Source organism: Erythrolamprus reginae, chromosome 5 (assembly GCF_031021105.1).
Source record: "Erythrolamprus reginae isolate rEryReg1 chromosome 5, rEryReg1.hap1, whole genome shotgun sequence".
NCBI classification, from domain to species: domain Eukaryota; kingdom Metazoa; phylum Chordata; class Lepidosauria; order Squamata; family Dipsadidae; genus Erythrolamprus; species Erythrolamprus reginae.
In genome coordinates this window covers 98,411,580-98,433,724 of record NC_091954.1, presented here as the reverse complement: position 1 = coordinate 98,433,724, position 22,145 = coordinate 98,411,580, and the positions used below count along the sequence as shown (strand labels likewise).

At 40.1% G+C, this 22,145-nt stretch overlaps 1 protein-coding gene across 2 annotated transcripts in view; it reads left to right on the top strand.

The window, feature by feature from the left end:
• The first annotated feature begins 1,143 nt into the window (after positions 1-1,143).
• Positions 1,144-22,145, top strand: part of ZBBX (zinc finger B-box domain containing) — a 61,179-nt gene continuing 40,177 nt past the window's right edge. The window contains exons 1-5 of one of the 2 annotated variants that reach the window (XM_070753582.1): positions 1,144-1,266; positions 7,809-7,930; positions 9,661-9,774; positions 17,129-17,216; positions 19,052-19,100. In XM_070753582.1, coding sequence (XP_070609683.1) covers positions 7,863-7,930; positions 9,661-9,774; positions 17,129-17,216; positions 19,052-19,100 — 319 coding nt within the window. In that variant the 5' untranslated portion in view covers positions 1,144-1,266; positions 7,809-7,862. Of the gene's footprint in view, positions 1,267-7,808; positions 7,931-9,660; positions 9,775-17,128; positions 17,217-19,051; positions 19,109-22,145 lie in introns of both variants that reach the window. The other variant, XM_070753581.1, reaches the window with a different exon arrangement.

The window sequence follows — 22,145 nt, the reverse complement described above, 5'->3', positions numbered from 1 at the left end:
ACAAGCTGTTCCACTGGTTAATTATCATCATTGTTAGAAAGCTTGTCTTCAATCCCAGGTTACTTCTCTCTTTCATTAGTTCACAACCATTGTTTCTTGTCCTGCTCTCTGGTGTTTTGGAAAATAATTTGACCCCCTCTTCTTTGTGGTAGTCCCCCAAATACTGGAATGTTGCTACCATGTTACCTTTAATTCTTTTCTATAGATTAGTCAGACCCCAAACCGGTAGTCCTTCTTCATATGTTGTAGTCTCCAGGCCTTTGATCATCTTAGTTGCTCTTCTCTGAACTTTTCCCCAAGTCTCAACTTCTTATGTTGGAACTCCTGAAAAACATAGCTATTTAGTCAGATGCAGAAATATCTATACATTTTTCCTATTTCCTCAATCTGATTCCCTCCACCTGAGCTGGCTCGCAATCTCAACCATGCTAGTAATCTCTAAACTTCTAATGCAGAGACCTTCACACTTGACAACTTTAAGACTTGTGGACTTCAGCTCCCAGAATTCTCCAGCATAGCATAGCTGGCTGGAGAATTCTGGGAGTTGAAGTCCACAAGTCTTCAAGTTGCCAGGTTTGGGGACCCCTGTAAATCCAAAACAAGGTTATCCAACTTGGCAGCTATAAGACCTGTGGACTTCAACTCCCAGAATTCCCCAGTCAGCCAATTTCCCAACTTTGAGAAATTCTGTATTCTTAGCTGCCATCTAGCGATCATCTGGCTATATGACATATTGAGATTTCCAGGTCCTGCTAAAAATCAACCCGGATTGTGGGGGCAATATGCTGGCTCTGTTAAAACGTGTTATTGCTTACATGTTGTAAGCCACCCTGAATCTAAGGAGAAGGGCAGCATTTAAAAAAATCGAATAAATAAATAAATAAAATAAACTCCCGTATGCCACTGAGCTCCAAAAAGAAGCAAATGCTTGATTTTTTTTTTTTAAGGCAAGCCCTGATAGTTTTAAAGAAACACCACCACCCGTCGGTCAGACCCAGCCTACCTGCCACCTCCTCTCCCCCTTCCCCCCCCCTCTTCGGTCTCGTCGAATGGAACCTCCCGAGATGGAACGCTCCCGGCGTAGCCCACCCCTTCACTTTTGAAGATGGAAGAGGCCCAAAGCGACCGGTTGCCGTGGGAACGGCTAGCTTGTTTCGGCGGGAGCGCGGCTTCGGGAGACAGAAGGAAGCCGGCCAGGGAAGCCTGGAATGCGCTGCGTCCTTCTCTGGCCGCCGGGTTCTCGCAGTCCTCGGGATCATTGAGCCGGTGGGAAAAGAGGAACAACAACAGTTGCTGTGAAGGGACCGGCGGGGAAGGGGTTAATTTAAAGGGCTCTTAGATAGAGGGGTAATACACCCGTTTACCTAGAATCGCTCATTTGCACAGACTGGCTCTGTAATAAAATGATGGCTAGACTAGGATCAGATCCTGGGTTATTTCCAGTGCACTTATAGGGGGCATCATAGGTTTTTTTTGGTGGGGGGAGAGGAGGGTGTCCCAATATAGTGGAAGGTCTTAACTTATCAGGAAAGACTTCACGAACTCAATCTGTATAGTCTGGAGGACAGAAGGGAAAGGGGGGGGGGGGACAGGATCGAAACATTTAAATATGTTAAAGGGTTAAATAAGGTTCAGGAGAGAAGTGTTTTTAACAGGAAAGTGAACACAAGAACAAGGGGGCACAATCTGAGGTTAGTTAGGGGAAAGATCAAAAGCAACGTGAAAAAATATTTGACTGAAAGAGTAGTAGAAGCTTGGAACAAACTTCCAGCAGACGTGGTTGGTAAATCCACAGTAACTAAATTTACACATGCCTGGGATAAACATATATCCATCCTAAGATAAAATACAAGAAATAGTATAAAGGCAGACTAGATGGACCATGAGGTCTTTTTCTGCCGTCAATCTATGTTTCTAATATCCTCAGAGATTTTGTATGCAGGGGCTGCCAACGTTGCAGAGATTGAGATTTTCCATCTAATTTATTTTTTTGCATCTCTGCAGGTTTTTTTAAAAGCAGCTTTCCCTGTCCTCAAGATGCCACCCAGTGCTAGATTTGGTGATAGAGGCTTGCTTGTTTTGAATTAAATTGCTAGGGGATTGCATTTTGAATTGAATTTGAATTAAATTGCTAGCAGGATGTTTATTTTTGTTTATTTGTTTGTCAAACATGTATAGGATAGTAGTGGTAGTTTGTATAAATGTAACATGAGTAAAAAGTAACTATAAAAGAGGATAATAGGACACTAGGGCAGAGACAGTAGGCAGAGTGGTGAGCTTATGCAGGCTACTCACAAGCTTCTTAGAAAAGGGGAGATGTCAATGGTAGGCAATATAAGGTTAAAATTTTGGGAGGTTGGGGAAGAAGTGATAGTCAGGTTGTACATTCCAGGCATTGATCACTCTATTGCTGAAGTCCTATTTTCTTCAGTCCAGTTTGGAGCAGTTTCCATTGAGTTTGAATCTATTAGGTGCTCTTGTATTGCTGCAGTTGAAGGTGAAGTAGTCATTAACAGGAAAGACATTTTGGTTTATGATTTTATGAAATACATTTAGATCAGATCAGAGGCGAGGTAGTTGTAAATTGTCTAATAGCAGTATTTCAAGTCTGGTGGAATAATAGAATAGAATAGAATAGAATTTTATTGGCCAAGTGTGATTGGACACACAAGGAATTTGTCTTGGTGCATATGCTCTCAACGTACATAAAATAAAATATACATTTGTCAAGAATCATGTGGTACAACACTTAATGATTGTCATAGGGGTCAAATAAGCAATGAAGAAGCAATATTAATAAAAATCTTAGGATATACGCAACAAGTTACAGTCATACAGTCAACATGGGAGGAAATGGGTGATAGGAATGATGAGGAAAACTAGTAGAATAGAAGTGCAGATTTAGTAGAAAGTCTGACAGTGTTGAGGGAATTATTTGTTTAGTAGAGTGATGGCGTTCGGGAAAAAACTGTTCTTGTGTCTAGTTGTCTTGGTGTGCAGTGCTCTGTAGCGACGTTTTGAGGGTAGGAGTTGAAACAATTTGTGTCCAGGATGTGAGGGGTCAGTAAATATTTTACCCGCCCTCTTTTTGACTCGTGCAGTATACAGGTCCTCAATGGAAGGCAGATTGGCAGCAATTTTGTATTTTGTTGCGAAATATTTCTGGACTCTCTCGATTGTATTAATGTCTGATATGCAATGCAGGTGAGCTGTATTCTAGAATTGGTCTAACTAACAAATGTTTTGTAAACTCTGGTTAGCAGTGCAATATTGCCAAAGGAGAAACTACGTAGGATTAGATTAACAATTCTTAGTGCCTTTTTGGCAATGTTACAGTGGGTTCTAGCACGTAGGTCATTGGATATGAGTACTCCAAGGCCTTTGACACAGGGAGGGTCATCTACAAGTTCATTTCCTTCAAGTTTGTATTTTGTATTCTGATTCTTTTTGAGATACTTTTGTTTGAATCTCTGCATTTTTTTTAAAAAAAGCAGCTTTCTCTGTTCTATGCATGCCTGTCAGGAAGTCCTTAAGATGCCATCCAGTGCTAGATTTGGTGAAAGAGGCTTGCTTGTTTTGAATTAAATTGCTAGGGATAGCAGGAATTTCTAGTTTTGAGGCAGGACTGGTTTCTTCTTCTATTTTGGCATAAAGTCCTGGAACATCTGACTGGTTTCCTAATCCCATTGCTAACTAGATATAACTGGTGGAAACAGCCAAGTTTGTTTAGGTTCTAGTATTTGTTGGATGGATTTGGGAGTAAAGTAATTTTTAATATCTTGACTAGAAATGTGCTGTTTGGGATGATACTTTACAAATTGCAAAGTAGATAAGACACGGCTTTTCAGAGTAGGGTTCATGGAATATACTTCTCGTGGTTAACTAAGTACAATGTACTTTTCTTGTTTATTTATTTATTATTCGGATTTGTATAATTATGGTTTCAGATTTGTATGAATAATAGAATAACCCTAAACAAGCTGGGCTGAAATATGGTTAATTTTGTCAGTTAAATATGAACCAGGTATAGGAATCTATCCCAATATTACATAAGCAGAGATTTTTTTCTAATCTGATCCTGTTGAACTGCTGATCTTCCAATGGCAAAGGCTGCATTTTCCCATTGAATTCTTCCCAGTTCTCCACTTTCATTTCCTCCTTTACTAAAAAAAATCCTGTTCAATAAGAAATCCAAAATAATTTCAGTAAGTTTGCATTGATATGGTTAAAACTATGGCCCTATTAATGGGTAAAGTAATATCTAGCAAATAGAATGCTCTATCTTTATAGAATGACTCTGTGATAAAATACCAGTGTGAAAAATTGACTCCATGCAATATTTCTCCTCTGAGTAATTTCTAGCTATTTGCTTGGTGCATTGAGGCTGAATATTGTAAACCTCTCCTTGGGGAAAAACAAATATACTCATTCAACTATGCTTGGAGCATAATATATTTACATAATCTTATTCATAGACTAAATATAAACTTAGGTCAAGACATCGATTTGTGTTAATCCTGTTACCCTCATTATGTTTTTAAAAAACCTGCTTTGTATCACCCAGCAAGTAGTAACATGCTTAAACTTACTTTTGGGACAATTATATTAGTGTAAAGGCTATATGGAAGACCACTGGATTTGTATTAAGAACTCTCTGCCTCTGGAGTGGAATGGAGTGGAATATAGATGTAACCCTGCAGCATATACAATTCAATGTAATATTCTCATACTAATTTTATTAAAAACCCCAGAGGAGCCTCTTGTGCTAATTTTATTTATTTATTTATCTATTTATTTATTTATTTATTTATTATTTAAATTTATAAGCCGCCCAACTCCTTCTGGACTCTGGAAAGCATACTATACTATATTTTTAATATATTAGTATTTAGTATAATTTTACTATAACGGCAACACAAACATCTAGCCTAGTCTTTATACTCAATTTCAAACTAATGTAAAATATGCTATTAAATATGAAAATTTAACATAACACTTGTTCAGAGTAATTTTTACAGGAAACCTCAAAGGTTGATGGTAATACAGTGGTACCTCAAGATACGAACCCCTCGTCTTACGAACAACTCGTGATACGAACCCGGGGTTCAGAAAAATTTTGCCTCCTCTTACGAACTTTTTTCGAGTTACGAACCGGCGTTCGGCGACTGCTGGGAAGCCGCGGGGCTGTTTTAAAAGGTGACAGCCAGCCTGGGGGGCTTCCCAGCAACCTCCCGAACCCTGAACTTTTGCTGAACTTCCGGGTTCGGGGTTCGGGAGGTTGCTGGGAAGCCCCCCAGGCCAGCTGTCACCTTTTAAAACAGCCCCGCGGCTTCCCAGCAGTCGCCGAACGCGGAAGTTCGGGTTTGGCGTTCGGCTTCGGGAAGCTGCTGGGAAGCTGCCCAGCTGTTTTAAAAGGTCACAGCCGGGCTGGGGGGCTTCCCAGCAACCTCCTGAACCCCGAACTTTTGCCGAACTTGCGGGTTCGGGGTTTGGGAGGTTGCTGGGAAGCCCCCCAGGCCGGCTGTCACCTTTTAAAATAGCCGCGCGGCTTCCCAGCAGTTGCCGAATGCCGAACGTGGAAGTTCGGGTTTGGCATTCAGCTTCGGGAAGCTGCTGGGAAGCCGCGCGGCTGTTTTAAAAGGTGACAGCCGGCCTGGGGGGCTTCCCAGCAAACTCCCGAACCCCGAACTTTTGCTGAACTTCCGGGTTTGGGGTTCGGGAGGTTGCTGGGAAGTCCCCCAGCCCGGCTGTCACCTTTTAAAATAGCCGCGCGGCTTCCCAGCAGTCGCCGAACGCCCTTTTTTTGCGGGGGTTTTTTTGGTTGCATGGATTAATTGACTTTACATTGTTTCCTATGGGAAACAATGTTTCGGCTTACGAACCTTTTGTCTTACGAACCTCCCCCTGGAACCAATTAGGTTCGTAAGACGAGGTATGACTGTATTTAGTGCGTGGATTAGAATCATGGTCAGTGTTTAGGTATGGTGAATATTTTGACTATCTTTTAGGGTTAAAATAGAGTCTACTGAAGCGTGCTGTAAATTATGAGAGGGTTGTATTTACTCACTGCACTGTTGAGTTTCAACCTTAATCGGAACCCATGATTACTACCGAACATTCTGTATTCTTCCTGAATCCAATGCACAGTGGAAAGTTTTACCATAAGCATCACAAAACTATAACGTGAGCCCCAAGTTTTTCAAAAGTCCAATACAGATGCTAACAGTTAGAGCCATCTCAAACTTGAATTACCGATGTAATCTAAGCCAAAATTGCTATTACACATAAGAGCACTCATTGATTCTAACCCATAAGTATAATATTTCCATTGAATTTAAGGATCTGGCTTTTCACTTTCCAAGTTGCCATTATAATTGTAGTAACCATCATGATGCATTCCATCTGAATAGAAATAATTTGTTACATCATTCTGTAAACATCAACAATCTGCTCTTTTCTAACACATTGCTTGCATCTAGACTTTGTTATGCTTAAAATAAGCTACTTGAAATTAAAAGAAGTTAAGTAAGAGTTACTTAAAGTTCACTGATTTAAGTATATGGAAGCTAAGCCCAAGGTTTTATTACCAAGCCTTTTACACATATAAAGGTTATTATTCAGTATTGTTAGATCCAATGTCAAATTAATGCCCAGTCAACGAAGCGGTGGAAGTGATGTGCCGGTGCCTGGAGGCTGTTGGGACCTGGATGGGTGTCAACAGACTCAAGCTCAACCCGGATAAGACGGAGTGGCTGTGGGTTTTGCCTCCCAAGGACAATTCCATCTGTCCGTCCATTACCCTGGGGGGGGGAATTATTGACCCCCTCAGAGAGGGTCCGCAATTTGGGCGTCCTCCTCGATCCACAGCTCACATTAGAAAACCATCTCTCAGCTGTGGCGAGGGGGGCGTTTGCCCAGGTTCGCCTGGTGCACCAGTTGCGGCCCTATCTGGACCGGGACTCATTGCTCACAGTCACTCATGCCCTCATCACCTCGAGATTCGACTACTGTAACGCTCTCTACATGGGGCTACCTTTGAAAAGTGTTCGGAAACTTCAGATCGTGCAGAATGCAGCTGCGAGAGCAGTCATGGGTTTACCTAGGTATGCCCATGTTTCACCATCACTCCGCAGTCTGCATTGGCTGCCGATCAATTTCCGGTCACAATTCAAAGTGTTGGTTATGACCTTAAAGCCCTTCATGGCATCGGACCAGAATATCTCCGAGACCGCCTTCTGCCGCACGAATCCCAGCGACCGATTAGGTCCCACAGAGTGGGCCTTCTCCGGGTCCCGTCAACTAAACAATGTCGGTTGGCGGGCCCCAGGGGAAGAGCCTTCTCTGTGGCGGCCCCGGCCCTCTGGAACCAACTCCCCCCGGAGATTAGAACTGCCCCTACTCTCCCTGCCTTCCGTAAAGCTCTCAAAACCCACCTTTGTCGTCAGGCATGGGGGAACTGAAACACCTCCCCCGGCCACGTACAATTTATGTATGGTATGTTTGTGTGTGTGCTTGTTAATATAGTGGGGTTCTTTTTAAAACTATTTTAAATACTTAAATGTATTGAATTTATTTGGATTTGTACGATTGTTTATATTTTTTGTTGTGAGCCGCCCCGAGTTCGCGGAGAGGGGCGGCATACAAATCTAAATAATAAATAAAATAAATAATAAATAAATAAATAATTGGTGAAACTTAACAGTACCTATAGCTGTCCTTCAGTACTTATTTTCTCTTCTTCCATTTATAAATATAGATGGAATTGTTAAAGAAACTGTTTTAATACAAGTTTTTTCTCTTGTAAACAGGTTTCAAAACTGTATGATTTGAATACGTCGTTAAGCTTTTCTGAATTTGCAATCATGAACATCAATGATTTTGTGATACTCCCTGGTTCAAAAACTGGAGTTTCTGTAAAACTGAAGGAAAAGTAAGTTTCTCTCTCTAATTGATTTTGAAGTGCTTGGATAACCTCTTGCCTTTTTATATGCATCATTAAATGCAAACTATTTCTAACCACTAAAGCTGCAATCCTAAAATCACTTACTTGAAGTTAATTTTATTGAAACAAATGAGAGTTGCCGCCTTGTAAATGTATTCAGAATTGGAGTGCTGTTCACATGGGGCTACCTTTGAAGAGTGTTCGGAAACTTCAGATTGTGCAGAATGCAGCTGCGAGAGTAATCATGGGCTTCCCTAAGTATGCCCATGTTACTCTAAAACTCCGCAGTCTGCATTGGTTGTCGATCAGTTTCCGGTCACAATTCAAAGTGTTGGTTATGACCTATAAAACACTTCATGGCACCGGACCAGGATATCTGCGAGCCCGCCTTCTGCCACATGAATCCCAGCGGCCGGTTAGGTCCCACAGAGTTGGCCTTCTCCGGGTCCCTTTGACTAAGCAATGTCGGCTGGCGGGACCCAGGGGAAGAGCCTTCTCTGTGGTGGCTCCGACCCTCTGGAACCAGCTCCCCCCAGAGATTAGGATTGCCCCCACCCTCCTTGCCTTTCGTAAACTCTTTAAAACCCACCTCTGCCGTCAGGCATGGGGGAACTGAGACATCTCCCCCTTGCCCATGTAGTTTTTGTGTATGATATGATTGTGTGTATGTTTTTATATATTGGGTTTTTTAAAGACTTTTTAATGTAAAATTGTTGTTTTTAGATTTTAAATATTAGATTTGTTACCATTTATTGTTTTTTATCACTGTTGTGAGCCGCCCCGAGTCTATGGAGAAGGGCGGCATACAAATCTAATAAATAATAATAATTTATAATGGTGCTTTCTAATGTCCTTTTCCTGTTTCTTTTTTTTTTCTCTTTGTCCTAAATTAGTGGCCTATTGTTAAATAATACCTTTAATTGCAATGGCACAAACAGAATATTCATTCATTCATTCATTCATTCATTCATTCATTCATTCATTCATTCATTTATTGGATTTCTATGCTGCCCCTCTATGAAAACTCGGGATAGCTTACAACATATAATAAAAACAATAAAATACAGTGGCAAATCCAATTAATTTACTAAATATAGTTATTTAGTAAATTAATTGGATTCGCCACTGTATAAAATCCGTAACATTTAAAAAATCAATCGTACACATTCAGACCTCAGCCATATGTAACATTAATTGGCCAGGGGGCCTAAGAACTAATTGCCCCAAGTCTGGCGACATAAATGAGTCTTAATGCTCTTTTGGAAGGCGAGGAGGGTGAGGGCAGTGTGAATCTCTGGGGGAAGCTGATTCCAGAGGGCCGCCCCCTCACCACAGAGAAGGCTCTTTCCCTTTGCCCCACCAATAATAATAATAATTTATTAGATTTGTATGCCGCCCCTCTCCGAAGACTCGGGGCGGCTCACACCAAGCGACATTGTCTGGTCGACGGGACCTGGAGAAGGCCAACTCTGGGACCTAACTGGTCGCTGAGATTCATACGGCATAAGGCTGTCCTGCAAAGTAATCTGGCCCGATGCCAAATATCCTTTTTTTAAAAAAAAAAATTAAAAAATTAAGCTATAACTGTATAGTCCTGTTTCATACAATTCTATCAAAATACCAATCTGCCATTTTCTGCTGCATTGCATATACTTTAAATAGAGAAAGAAAGTACCAGTTTCTGGTGCCAGTTTTAGAGCTGAATTAAATCTCTCTAGAAGTGTACGGGAGCTGCAATTGGAAAAGGTTCAGCTGGAACTTGAAAATAATGAAATGGAGAAGAAACTGAAGCAACTACAATCAAACATGAGCCGAGAGAAACAAGACAGAGGGTAGGTAGAACTTTAATGACTAGTTATTTGGAGAGTAGAAGAGCAAACCTTTGGAAGTTATCCAAACATGGGAAAGTAGTATTCTTTCAGTGTACAGTGTACTGTTTGTTTATATAATTTATATATAGTTATATATTTGTTTTCGTAGATTTTCACGGGTACAGGTATGACGGTCTTGGTATGTTCGGGTTTCTTCCCATGTAGGATTTGGAAATTTCTGGCGACGTTTCGATGAGGTCCCACTCATCATCTTCAGGCTCGTGTTTCTGTCCTTGTTCTAAGGCAAACACTGCGAGACCTAAGCTGCCTTCCTTCTATAAATACTGGTGGCTGGGTTGGTTTGATGGCTCAGCAATTGCCTGCTGTGTAGAAACTTCCTGGTGAGTCAGTGGGGTAACATCTGGTGTCATTGATGTAGCTGAAGTATGCTGATTAACAACCATTAACTAATCAGCATACTTCATCTACATCAACGACCCCAGATGTTACCCCACTGACTCACCAGGAAGTTTCTACACAGCAGGCAATTGCTGAGCCATCAAACCACACCCAGCCACCAGTATTTATAGAAGGAAGGCAGCTTAGGTCTCGCAGTGTTCTCATCAGCTAGCCACACCCTTTCCTTTACTGGGATTCGATCTGGTGAACTCTGCCTTGTAAAGCAGAGAACTAGCAGTGTGAGCTATCAGATCAGAACCCTTCCAGCTCTGTGTGTGTGTGTGTGTGTGTGTGTGTGTGTGTGTGTGTGTGTATATATATATATATATATATATATATATATATATATATATATATACACATACATACACACACACACACACACACACACACACACACACACACACACATATATATATATATATATATATATATATATATATATATATATATATCATACTTCCATATACTGTACTGTATTTTTTGGAATATAAGAGGCAACGGAATATAAAACACACCTTAGTTTTGGGGGAGGAAAACAGGGAAAAGAATCTGCTTACCAGGTATTCATCTGGCTAGCGTCCTTAGTCTGATCAGCTTCAGCACATTATTTTATCCCCTCATTAAGGTCTTAAAAAATATTCTGAGAGAGTAACAAGTAACAAGTAACAAGTAACAGACAACAAGCTTGCAAGCCAGTAAGAGCTGGAATTATCATTAGCATCTGGAAAGAAAAAGTCTGAGCAGGTAGAACAATTGAAAGAGCTCTGCAAAGATTTAGGGCTTGGAAAACATTCTTCTTTGCAGAGAGTAACAATGAAAGAGCTTGCAAGCCTGTAAGAGCTAGGAACATTAATAACACCTGGTTAGGGCTGGAAAGAAACATCTGGAGCAAGTAAAGCAATGGAAAAAATCCCCTACAAAGACAGGATTTGGAAAACATTCTTGGCAGAGAGTGACAATGAGAGAGCTTGCAAGCTGGTAAGAGCTGGGAACATCATTAGCACTGGAAAGAAACTTATTCAGAGCAAGTTAGAGCAATGAAAAAAACCCTGCAAAGACTTAGGACTTAGAAAACATTCTTTGCAGAGATAAACAATGAAAGAGCCTGCAAGGTAAGAGCTGGGAAGATTGTTAGCACCTCGTTAGGGCTGCGGGGGTCGGGGTGGGATGCTACATTCAGAGTATAAGACGCACCCAAATTATCAGCCTCTTTTAGGGAGGAGAAAGGTGCATCTTATACACCGAAAAATGCGGTGTGTTTAACATACTTTTGGTGCATTGAAAATGAAGGGAGACTAGTATATATCTATTTAAAAGTTGTTTCCTCTCATCAGCTAGCCATACCCTCACTGGGATTTGAACACTGTCATACTGAAATTTGCATATATTTTAAAAAAAATAAAGTTGTACTTATGGGGATTTATGATGGAGCTTGGAGTTTTACCCATTACAATGTCACTGTGATCATATGAATGTAATCTGGATATTTAGCCTGTGATTATGATGTTTCAATGTACTGCAATCATAGGATTTGATTTCTGATGTTCTGTTCTGGCTTTGGCACTGAAGACCTGAAGGGAACCATATCATCTGCTGTAAGAGTTCTTATCTGTTAGCCAGAGGAGCAGAAGTCATGTACGATAAACTGCCAATACAGGAAGGGAATATCAAACTTTTATTTTATTTGTGACAAATTGTCTGAAGTAGGCGCAAAGATACAGGGAATTAATAAATGATATGTATGGACAGGAATATAAATAGATAGAAAATTCCGAGAAGACACTTTTGCCTTAAAAGTAAGAAGAATCTGAATATTTTAAGGCTGGCAGATCAAGGAAATCTCATATTGATATAATGGACTTTGAATGCAAAGGACTACATTTCTTCAGTGATTTACATAATTTATAATAATATCATTACACAAATGAGACAAATTATGCTGTTTTATATCAAGTGACAGGAACGACACACAATTTATATCACTTTTATGTTGATGTTGTTTTGCAGATATGGACAGAAATTGATGCAGAGTTATGTAATTTTCATTTCCATAGTGTCTCTTGTGCCATTCGCTTAATGATGTTTCACCAGTGATGCCAATTAATACAAATGATGTGGATCGCTGCCATTACTTATGAATTTATCGAATATTTGCAAATAGCAGACAACTTACTTACCATTAGTCTGTTAAAGTGACATTTTGCTGTATTGTAGCAAATTTTGCATTGCATAAAAATTGGGATTTAATGATTTCTGAAGTACCTGCCAGTTTTTTTTAAATTTACCATAAAATAGTGCAAAGTAATAATGGCACTGTTTAAAATGATTAGTTGTAAGAAAGTGACCTTTTCTTCCAGTGAGAATAATAAAAATTTGTAGTGTTATATTTGTGAATACTCTCAGAGTAATCTTCATGTTCCGTAATTAAGTTCATACCAATAGCTCTATCTAACCACAGTAGGATAATGGTTCTAAGATTGTGTATTTTCATTTCTGTGTCAAAAACAGATGTTTTTTAAAAATTGTTTTCCCATCCAACCTCTTTCTGTTTAAATTAGTGAAAAGCAGCAGTATATGAGCCCCTTGTTTCTCCCTTCCCTTATGCCACTCTACCAATTTAGCATGTTTCTACCAATTGCTATGTTGATAGAAACTGTGAGTGCCCTGCTTCTCAATCTAAGCTAGAAAAGTGATTTTTAATAGAAAACTACTTTATCTGGATTTTTTAATCTCAGCAACTTCAGCAGAAGCTGCAATACATTTCTGGCTTAATATATACTGTATCTTTGTGCTAGGCCAAAATATCTAAAAAAAGTTAAATTATGGGAACTGGAGAAAAGTTCATTAAACTGAGACGTTCCATTACTCTTCCAAGTAACTTCTTCAGTCAAAATGAAAAAATTAAAGTTAGGTAGAGAATCATTGGAATGTACCAACTCTTGCTATATCAACTGCAGGGGTTTCTCCCCAAAATGTACTGCAAATGCAAATGAAGACACAATCATCCAAAACAAAAGTATCAAAAAAAGGTTAAATCATGGCAACTGGACCAAAGTTTAAGAAATGTCTGAGTTTAATAAACTTTGTTATAATTGCCATGATTTAAACTTTTTAGATGCTTTTGTCCTGGATGATTGAATCTTCATTTACATTCACACATACATTCTAGGCCAAACTTTCTCTTGCCATGATGGCAAACCTATGGCCCGCGTGCCACAGGTGGCAACCGGAGCCATATTTGCCGGCACCGGAGCCATTGCCGTAGATCAGCTCCTCAATTTACAGCTGGCCCTCCCAGGGTTCTCCACATGACCCATTTTGAGGAAAGTAAAGAGCTTGTGCAAGGGCATTTCTGGCTTCTGGAGAGCCTTGGGGGACGTGATGGGGAAGGCCATTTTCGCCATCCCCAGGCTCCTAGAAAGCCTCTAGAGCCCTGGTTCCCAACATGGGGCCCATGCCCCACAGGCGGGCAATTTCAATTTTAATGGGGTCAATTGGAACCTTGTTTAAACCTAGTTAATGGCCTTTTAGGCTTCCTCCACTTTTTGAATAATAAGTATTATATGTCATGGGGGTGGGGGCATCATGATTTTAGAGATGCTTAGGTGGGCATCCCCAAAAAAGGGTTGGGAACCACTGCTCTAGAGCCTTGGAAGGCCGAAAAACGGCCCTACCAGGTCCACCATGCCATCACATGCAAAAACCGTGGGAGCATGTGTTGTGGTTGGCTCTGGCCCAGCTCCTGCCCCAAGGAGTGTGGAGGTGGATGTGGGGGAAACATCCACATGCCACAGGCCTGTTTTGCTCCCAGTAGAATTTGCTGATGAAGTCTCCTCTGACCAAGGAAGCATGAGTGACAGGGAAGAGGGGAGTTTGGCAGACAGCCCAGGAGGAGATCAGTCATCTGTATCATCCCTGGATTCTGAACAAGAATTAATGACACATCCACGCATGCGTAGAGTGATGCATAGGAGACAACAACTGAAGGATTATTACAAGAGAAAATGAGGCCACCTGTGGTTGGGTGGGGCTGCTGTAATTAGTGCAGCCTGGTATTTTAGCCTCATGACACTTTATCTGATTCATTGTTTCATCAAGATCGTGGTTTTTGCTCTTTAGGATTGTGTTTGTGGACTCTTTGGACTTTAGAATTGGACTCAATTTCCCCGTTATTGGGTGATGCAATTGGACTGCATTTAACCTGTGCCTTGTGTGTACCAGAAAATCCCTTTGACATTTAAAAAGGGAGCTGTTTCTGTTTTTCTGTTTATAAAAACTTTTGGGTATTCCTTTTATCGTGTGGTGTGTGTCTTAATGGACTAATTACCCAGTAATTATGGACGGTTGAGACACACTGGCAGAACAGCATGGAGAGATGACATGCACATGCATGGGGGGTGGGGTGCACTGAATTATGGGTGTAGGAACGCATCCGCATGACTCCCCCACTCTCCCCCCATTTTTGGCACGCAGAGTGCCAAAAGATTAGCCATCACTGCTCTGTAACATTGGAGCATTGTTTGTTTGTTTGTTTTTCTTCCATTGGGCTTTTGAATTCAATTTCAAGTACTGTCAGCTCCTCGACTTCACTTTCCATTCTTTGGGAGGGCTTTATTATTTATAAAGTTCTTCTTATATTTTACTAGAAATTCAATCCTTGGAAGCTTTAAGTGCATATGGCTGCATTATATATAAAAAAACCACCATATGTAATCATTCTTTATTTCAGAGAATCCATTTCAGATGTCGAAATATTCTGCAGACAAAGCACAGCACTTTTATCTGTAACTTTGTTTGCTATAAATTTGAAAACTACTTTATTAACCTCTTCTATTTGTTTCCCTTTCTCAGCGATGTGAGTAATAATGCTAACTTTCTTTGCCAGGATCAGCTTTTTAAGGATATGTGGTCATTAGTGTTCAACTGTACTTAGCAAGATATATAGTTCTGTTTAAGTTTTAAGTGTTACTAATGATCTTGGGCCATAGTCATTAATTTTTGTATCTTTTCCCCAAAGTCTTTAATACCACATGCTACAAGTTTGTGATCTTTCCCTCCTTCCCTCCTTCCATTTCTTTTATAGTAAATGATGGCTCTTCAATTAATTTATTTTATTTATTTATTTATTAGATTTGTATGCCGCCCCTCTCCGCAGACTCGGGGCGGCTCACAACAGTGACAAAAACAATATATATTGACAAATCTAATAATTAAAATCTAAGATAACAATTACACATTTAAAAATCTAAAAGCAAGGAACCCCAATATAAAAAACATACATACAGTCATATCATGCACTAGAACTACATAGGCGGGGCAGATGTCTCAATTCCCCCACGCTTGACGACAGAGGTGGGTTTTAAGGAGTTTACGAAAGGCAAGGAGGGTGGGGCAATTCTAATCTCCGGGGGGAGTTGGTTCCAGAGGGCCGGGGCTGCCACAGAGAAGGCTCTTCCCCTGGGCCCTGCCAAATGACATTGTTTTGTTGACGGGACCCGGAGAAGGCCCACTCTGTGGGACCTAACGGGTCGCTGGTATTTGTGCGGCAGAAGGCGGTCAGTTTGTCAGTTTGTAATTATTCGTTTTGCTGATTGCTTGCAAGGGAATGAAGTACAGTGTTCCCTCGATTTTCGCAGGGGATGCATTCCGAGACCGCCCGCGAAAGTCGAATTTCCGCGAAGTAGAGATGCAGAAGTAAATAAACCATTTTTGCCTATGGACAGTATCACAAGCCTTCCCTTAACACTTTAAACCCCTAAATTACCATTTCCCATTCCCTTAACAACAATTTACTCACCATTATTACTGGTATTCACCATTGAATAAGACACAGTAATCCTGATATTTATAAACATAATTATTAACAATAATAATTTTTTTTGTTATTTATTTGAAAAAATTATTAGTTTGGTGATGATGTATGACAGCATCGGGCGGGGAAAACCATGGTATAGAAAAAAAACCGCGAAGTATTTTTTAATTAATATTTTTTGAAAAACCGTATTATAGGCTATTCGCGAAGTTCGAACCCGCGAAAATCGAGGGAACACTGTAATACTAGAATTGGAAGCAGTTATTATTTATTTTGGTCATTTTGCCACTACTTGTCTGAAAGTTCCTGGTGTGGATGATGCTATGGGTTTGGTCTAGCTAACTTGTAACATTTGGTCGGTAACATTTAGGGTTTTTTTAAACAAAGTAGAATTAAGAGATATTAAAATATTTGTTCCAGAAAAGAAACCTAGAGTAAATCTTTACATTAGGTTCAAAGTGCTGTTACTAAAGCAAAGCTAAGTTGTCTATTGGCCATTATTCTTACATATACTAAACATGATTGAAGCAGAGGGCAGGCCCTATCTCTTCTTATTCCCAAAGAAGAAGAAAAGTAACAAAGGAAGTTAGATATATTCTTGTTCTAGAACATAGAGTATAAAATCATAGGGCTGGAATCCCAAAGGTCTTCTAATCCAACCTCCTGCTCAAGGCAGGAGAATTTATAATATCCCAAGAACAAGAAGCAATGAAGGGAAATTAATCAAGGAAAGAACCCATATAGAAAACAAGAGACATTTCCTAACAGAACAATTACCGGTAATCAATGGAACATTTTACCTTGATAAGTTCTAGGTGCTCCATCACTATAAGTTTTTAAGAAGAGACTAGACAGTCATTTGTCTGAAATTATATTAGGTCTCCTTCTTAAGTAAGGAGGCTGGATTAGAAGAATTCCAAGGTCCCTTCCAACTGTTTTTCTGTTATATTTCTGGATTTGTGATGCCCCGACAGCTGCCTCATAATTCTGGAGAAAGGCATTGTATCCAATGTGTTGTAAACAGTGTTATATCTATGGTCTGCAATATTCTTCATATTTGTTTATGAATGCTCATAAAAAGATTTTTTGATCTCCCTTTAGGCGAACAAATGGTTATCGATGGAAATCAGGTCACGGTAGTCTAAATACACAACCACAAATCTTACAAGATAAAGAAAATGCTATAAAGGTAATACAGATAGGATATTTAAATAAATTTTACATAACATCTTCAGTAAATAAATCTTTTTGTAGGATAGCACTGTGGTCAAATTTTTGAAAATAATTGATTGAAACTTTTTGATACTATTATTACAAAGTGAGCCTGAATGGCAGATTTTTTTTAATCTATATAGAAAGACTTTTTTTTTTTTTGCCAACTTGTACTGCATATATCTAGGGGGAAATTATCACAAAATCTAAGTCCCAGCAGATTTTCATGTGAGTTTTTAAAAAATTGGGCCTTGTCAGATACTATTGCTTCCATTGATGTGTTTATTTTCATTTATTTTCATTTAGAAACATAGAAAATGGACGGCAGAAAAAGTCTTAGCTATCCATTGAGTTTGCCAGGTTTTCTGAAAACACAGATTCTGGCATAGGTACAATATGTGATTTTAACTAGGCAAAGTGACAGAGAAAATAATTTTACAGTGGTACCTCAAGATATGAACCCCTCGTCTTACGAACAACTCGTGATACGAACCCGGGGTTCAGAAAAATTTTGCCTCTTCTTACGAACTTTTTTCGAGTTACGAACCGGCATTCGGAGACTGCTGGGAAGCCGCGCGGCTGTTTTAAAAGGTGACAGCCGGGCGGCGGGGCTTCCCAGAAGCCTCCCGAACGCCGGTTCGTAACTCGAACAAAGTTCGTAAGAAGAGGCAAAATTTTTCTGCACCCCGGGTTCGGTTCGGGAGGTTGCTGGGAAGCCCCCCAGTCCGGCTGTCACCTTTTAAAACAGCCGCGCGGCTTCCCAGCTGTCTCCCGAAGCCGAACGCGGAAGTTCGGCTTTGGTGTTCGGCTTCGGGAGACAGCTGGGAAGCCGCGCGGCTGTTTTAAAAGGTGACAGCCGGCCTGGGGGGCTTCCCAGCACCCCCCGAACCCCAAACCCGGGTTCGGGGGGGTGCTGGGAAGCCCCCCAGGCCGGCTGTCACCTTTTAAAACAGCCGCGCGGCTTCCCAGCAGTTGCCGAAAGCCGTTTTTTTGCAGGGGGGGGGTTTGGTTGCACGGATTAATTGACTTTACATTGTTTCCTATGGGAAACAATGTTTCGTCTTACGAACCTTTCGTCTTACGAACCTCCTCCTTGCACCAATTAAGTTTGTATCATGAGGTATTACTGTATTTTAATATTATGTTTTCCCTTTAACAACTCATGTTTCCCCACCCCCAAAACTGACACATTTACAGATTTTTTTAAAATGTTGCTTTAAATATTAATAGCAAAATGTTGCACAGTCTCTGAGAATCTTCCATTTCTGAGTATGAATTTGATAATTTCATTATCACTGATAATTTACTAGAGGTTCCTTGACATTGTTTATAATTCTTGATGCCTTATTTTCTCATCTGTTGATTCTCATGTTTTAGCATAGCAGTTCTAAGTTTTAAAGAACACAGAGCATAAAAAAAATTAAATTGAGAAACTCTTATGATTGTTATTTTAAAAAGAAAAAATAAGATAACTATGAAATAAATCAAGTTTAATCAATTCATTGTATTTAGTTTAATACTCTTGTCTGCAATTCCTTAAACCATTTTTGTTTTGGAAGTACATTGTACCTGAGGATGGCAGCCACTAGTTGATTTGAGTAGTTGTGAACAAAACTACAGGAGCATTCCCACATGATCTAAAACACTTTTTGCCTTCAATTTAGAGGTATGGCACAGCCCTATGAAGGACAGTGTTAGGAAACAAAGGGGGATTTTGGAGAACAGTTGGAGAAATCACAGTTTAATTCTCCCTCCCTTCCTTCCTTCCTTCCTCCCTCCCTTCCTTCCTTCCTTCCTTCCTTTTTTTACCAGGTTTCTTCAGGCAAAGTAAAACTGAGGCTACTTAAAGAACACATTCCAGGTAACAAGGTATTTGCAATATTAAGATTTGAAATTAAGGCAATAATAATAATAATAATAATAATAATAATAATAATTATTATTATTATTATTATTATTATTATTATTATTATTATTATTATTATTATTATTTATTAGATTTGTATGCCGCCCCTCTCCGAGAACTTGGGGCGGCTCACAACAATAATAACAATGTACAAATCCAATATTTAAAAACATAATTTAAAAGCCCTTATTAATAAAATAATCACACAATCCAATTCAATCAAACCATACATAAAGCAGTAGTTAGGGGAGGTGTCAATTTCCTCATGCCTGGCGGCAAAGGTGAGTTTTTAACAACTTACCAAAGGCAAGGAGGGTGGGAGCAGTTCTGATCTCCAGGGGGAGTTGGTTCCAGAGGGCCGGGGCCACCACAAAGAAGGCTCTTCCCCTGGGCCCTGCCAGAGAACATTGCTTAGTCGACGGAGCCCGGAGAAGGCCCATGCTGGGATTCGTGCGGCAGAAGATGGTCCCAGAGGTATTCTGGTGCGGAGGTTTGTAATTCAAATGTTGCAAATAATATTATTCTTCAGCCTTTTGGGGAATGTTACAGAAGCTGCTTTAAGTAGGTTAAACGAATTAATTGGTGACATCGCCCTACCTGTTTAATTTTCAAAATGAAAAAAATAACTCACCCAACAGACTCAATCTACCACAATGGTTTCTAATCTGTATTCTATGAATTACTGATAATCCATGAAAACGGTGCAGATTGTACTTCTTCAAATAGAAGTACAATGACTGTGGCCAAAAGAAAGCAAAAATGGTACCAATAGTAATAGGTACCTTGGATGCAATCCTAAAACAACTGGAATATCACCTAAACAGTCTTGGCATTGATAAAATCCCCATCAGTCAACTTCAAAAGGCAGCTTTACTTGGAATAATTTATACTCTATTACAATATTTTTAATACCATCAAACAACATCTGCCTATCTCAATTCCTTGGGAAGGATGTCATAGGTGGATAAAAATGCCACTCAAAACATCTGTTTGACTACATGACCAGTCATCATAACAACATATTTATGAAAAAAATGATTTGATAGCCTTACTCAAAATCTCATATAGATTTCAACATTAACATCTTGTGAGAATTGATAATTTAACAAGGATCTATCGATGTAATTACTCAATAAATTTTGAGGATGCATAAGACTACAGATGGCCCCACATATAACCAAGCCTGGAATTTTGGCCATTGAACTCAGTGATCATTAAGCAAGATGCCATGTAATCACTTCATTCAGTGACCACAATCCCAACTCTCCCGAGTTCAGTCTTTAAGCAACCTTGCAAGTTATTAATTGGAGAGCTGGGGAGAGGGGCCATCATTTCCTGGTAAGGTGGGCCAGGGAAGATGACTGTAAGAAAAATTGGCTTGCTACAGTTTTTGGCAGATTTAAGATCTGTTCCATTAGTTCTCCTCTGGAGCAGAAATCCCTTGATGTGCTAGAGGAACAGACCTCAAATCTGGCCAAAATGCTAGCAAACATTATAATCCTGGAATGGTTAGAATGCTGGCATTTGCTAGTGTTTTCTGTTCCTATAGTTAAGACTCTGAATGATGGTGTTTTTTTCATGGAGGCTTTCCTGAACCCTGGAGATGGTAAAAAGGGACCCCGTTTGGCCATTTTTTGCACTCCCCAGGAGGCTTTCCTGAACCCTGGGGAGAGCGAAAAACAGCCCAACAGGCTTTCTGGAAATCCAAATTTTCAGTGAGGCCTGTCTACATGTGCCGGGGGCAGCAGGGGGGGGGGGATTGTGCGCATTTGCAGGGGCAGTATAGTTGTGAGCATGCATGGGTGGAGGGCATTGCATTATGAGTGTAGGCATGTGCGTACCCGAGCCAAAGAAGGTTCACTATCATTGCTCTAGCAATTAGCAGCATTCTGAAAAGTTCAAAATAGTGGCATTCACTAGGGTTTGTCCTAGAGGCCACTGCAACAACATTGCCAAAAAGGCTTTAAGAGTTATTAACCTAAACCTTCACAGCTTCTTCTCTGGTACTTTTGAACTGCTAACAAGAGCTTAAAAAACATTTGTCAGACCAATCCTAGAATACAGCTCGCCTGTATGGAACCCACATTGCATATCTGACATCAACACAATTGAGAGAGTCCAGAAATATTTCACAAGAAGAGTCCTTCACTCCTCTTCTCACAACAAAATACCTTACTCCGCCAGACTTGAAATTCTTGGTTTAGACAACTTACAACTCCGTCGTCTCTGTTCCGACTTAATTATAGTTCATAAAATCATATACCAAAATGTCCTACCTGTTAACGACTACTTCACCTTCAACCGCAACAACACACGAGCATGACATCGATTTAAACTAAATGTCAACCGCTCCAAACGTGACTGCAAAAAATACGACTTTAGCAACAGAGTAATCAACGCCTGGAATGCCCTACCTGATTCTGTGGTTTCTACTCCTAACCCCAAAACCTTTAACTTTAGACTATCTACAATTGACCTCTTCCCCTTTCTAAGAGGTCTGTAAGGGGCGTGCCTAAGCGCACCACTGTGCCTACCGTCCCTGTCCTATTGTCTTCTTTTGTTACTTTTTTTATCATACTTATCTAATATTTAATTTGTACAAATTATCACCCTATAATTGTTTGACAAAAATAAATAAAATAAATAAATAAATTTTAAGCTTGTTTCTCCACTGCGAGATGATTTCTCCTTTCTTCAAGCAGAGGAGAAGTCCCTCAGCATGATGGGGGAACAAACCTCAAATCCAACGTGCCTGCCAGCTTCCCCACTGACTTTCTGGGGAAGCCAACAGAAAAGATTATAAACTGCAATCGCATGATTGCAAGGCACTTGGAAACTGGGCATAAATGCAAACAGATTATCATGCACCTGAAATGCAAGCATATGACTGGTGATGGTGCAATTTGTTTATAATGGCCAGTAGTAATTATGGGCCATAAAACACTCTTTCCGAGGCCATCTGTGAACATTCATTAAACAAGTGGCTACAGCTCGCTTGCC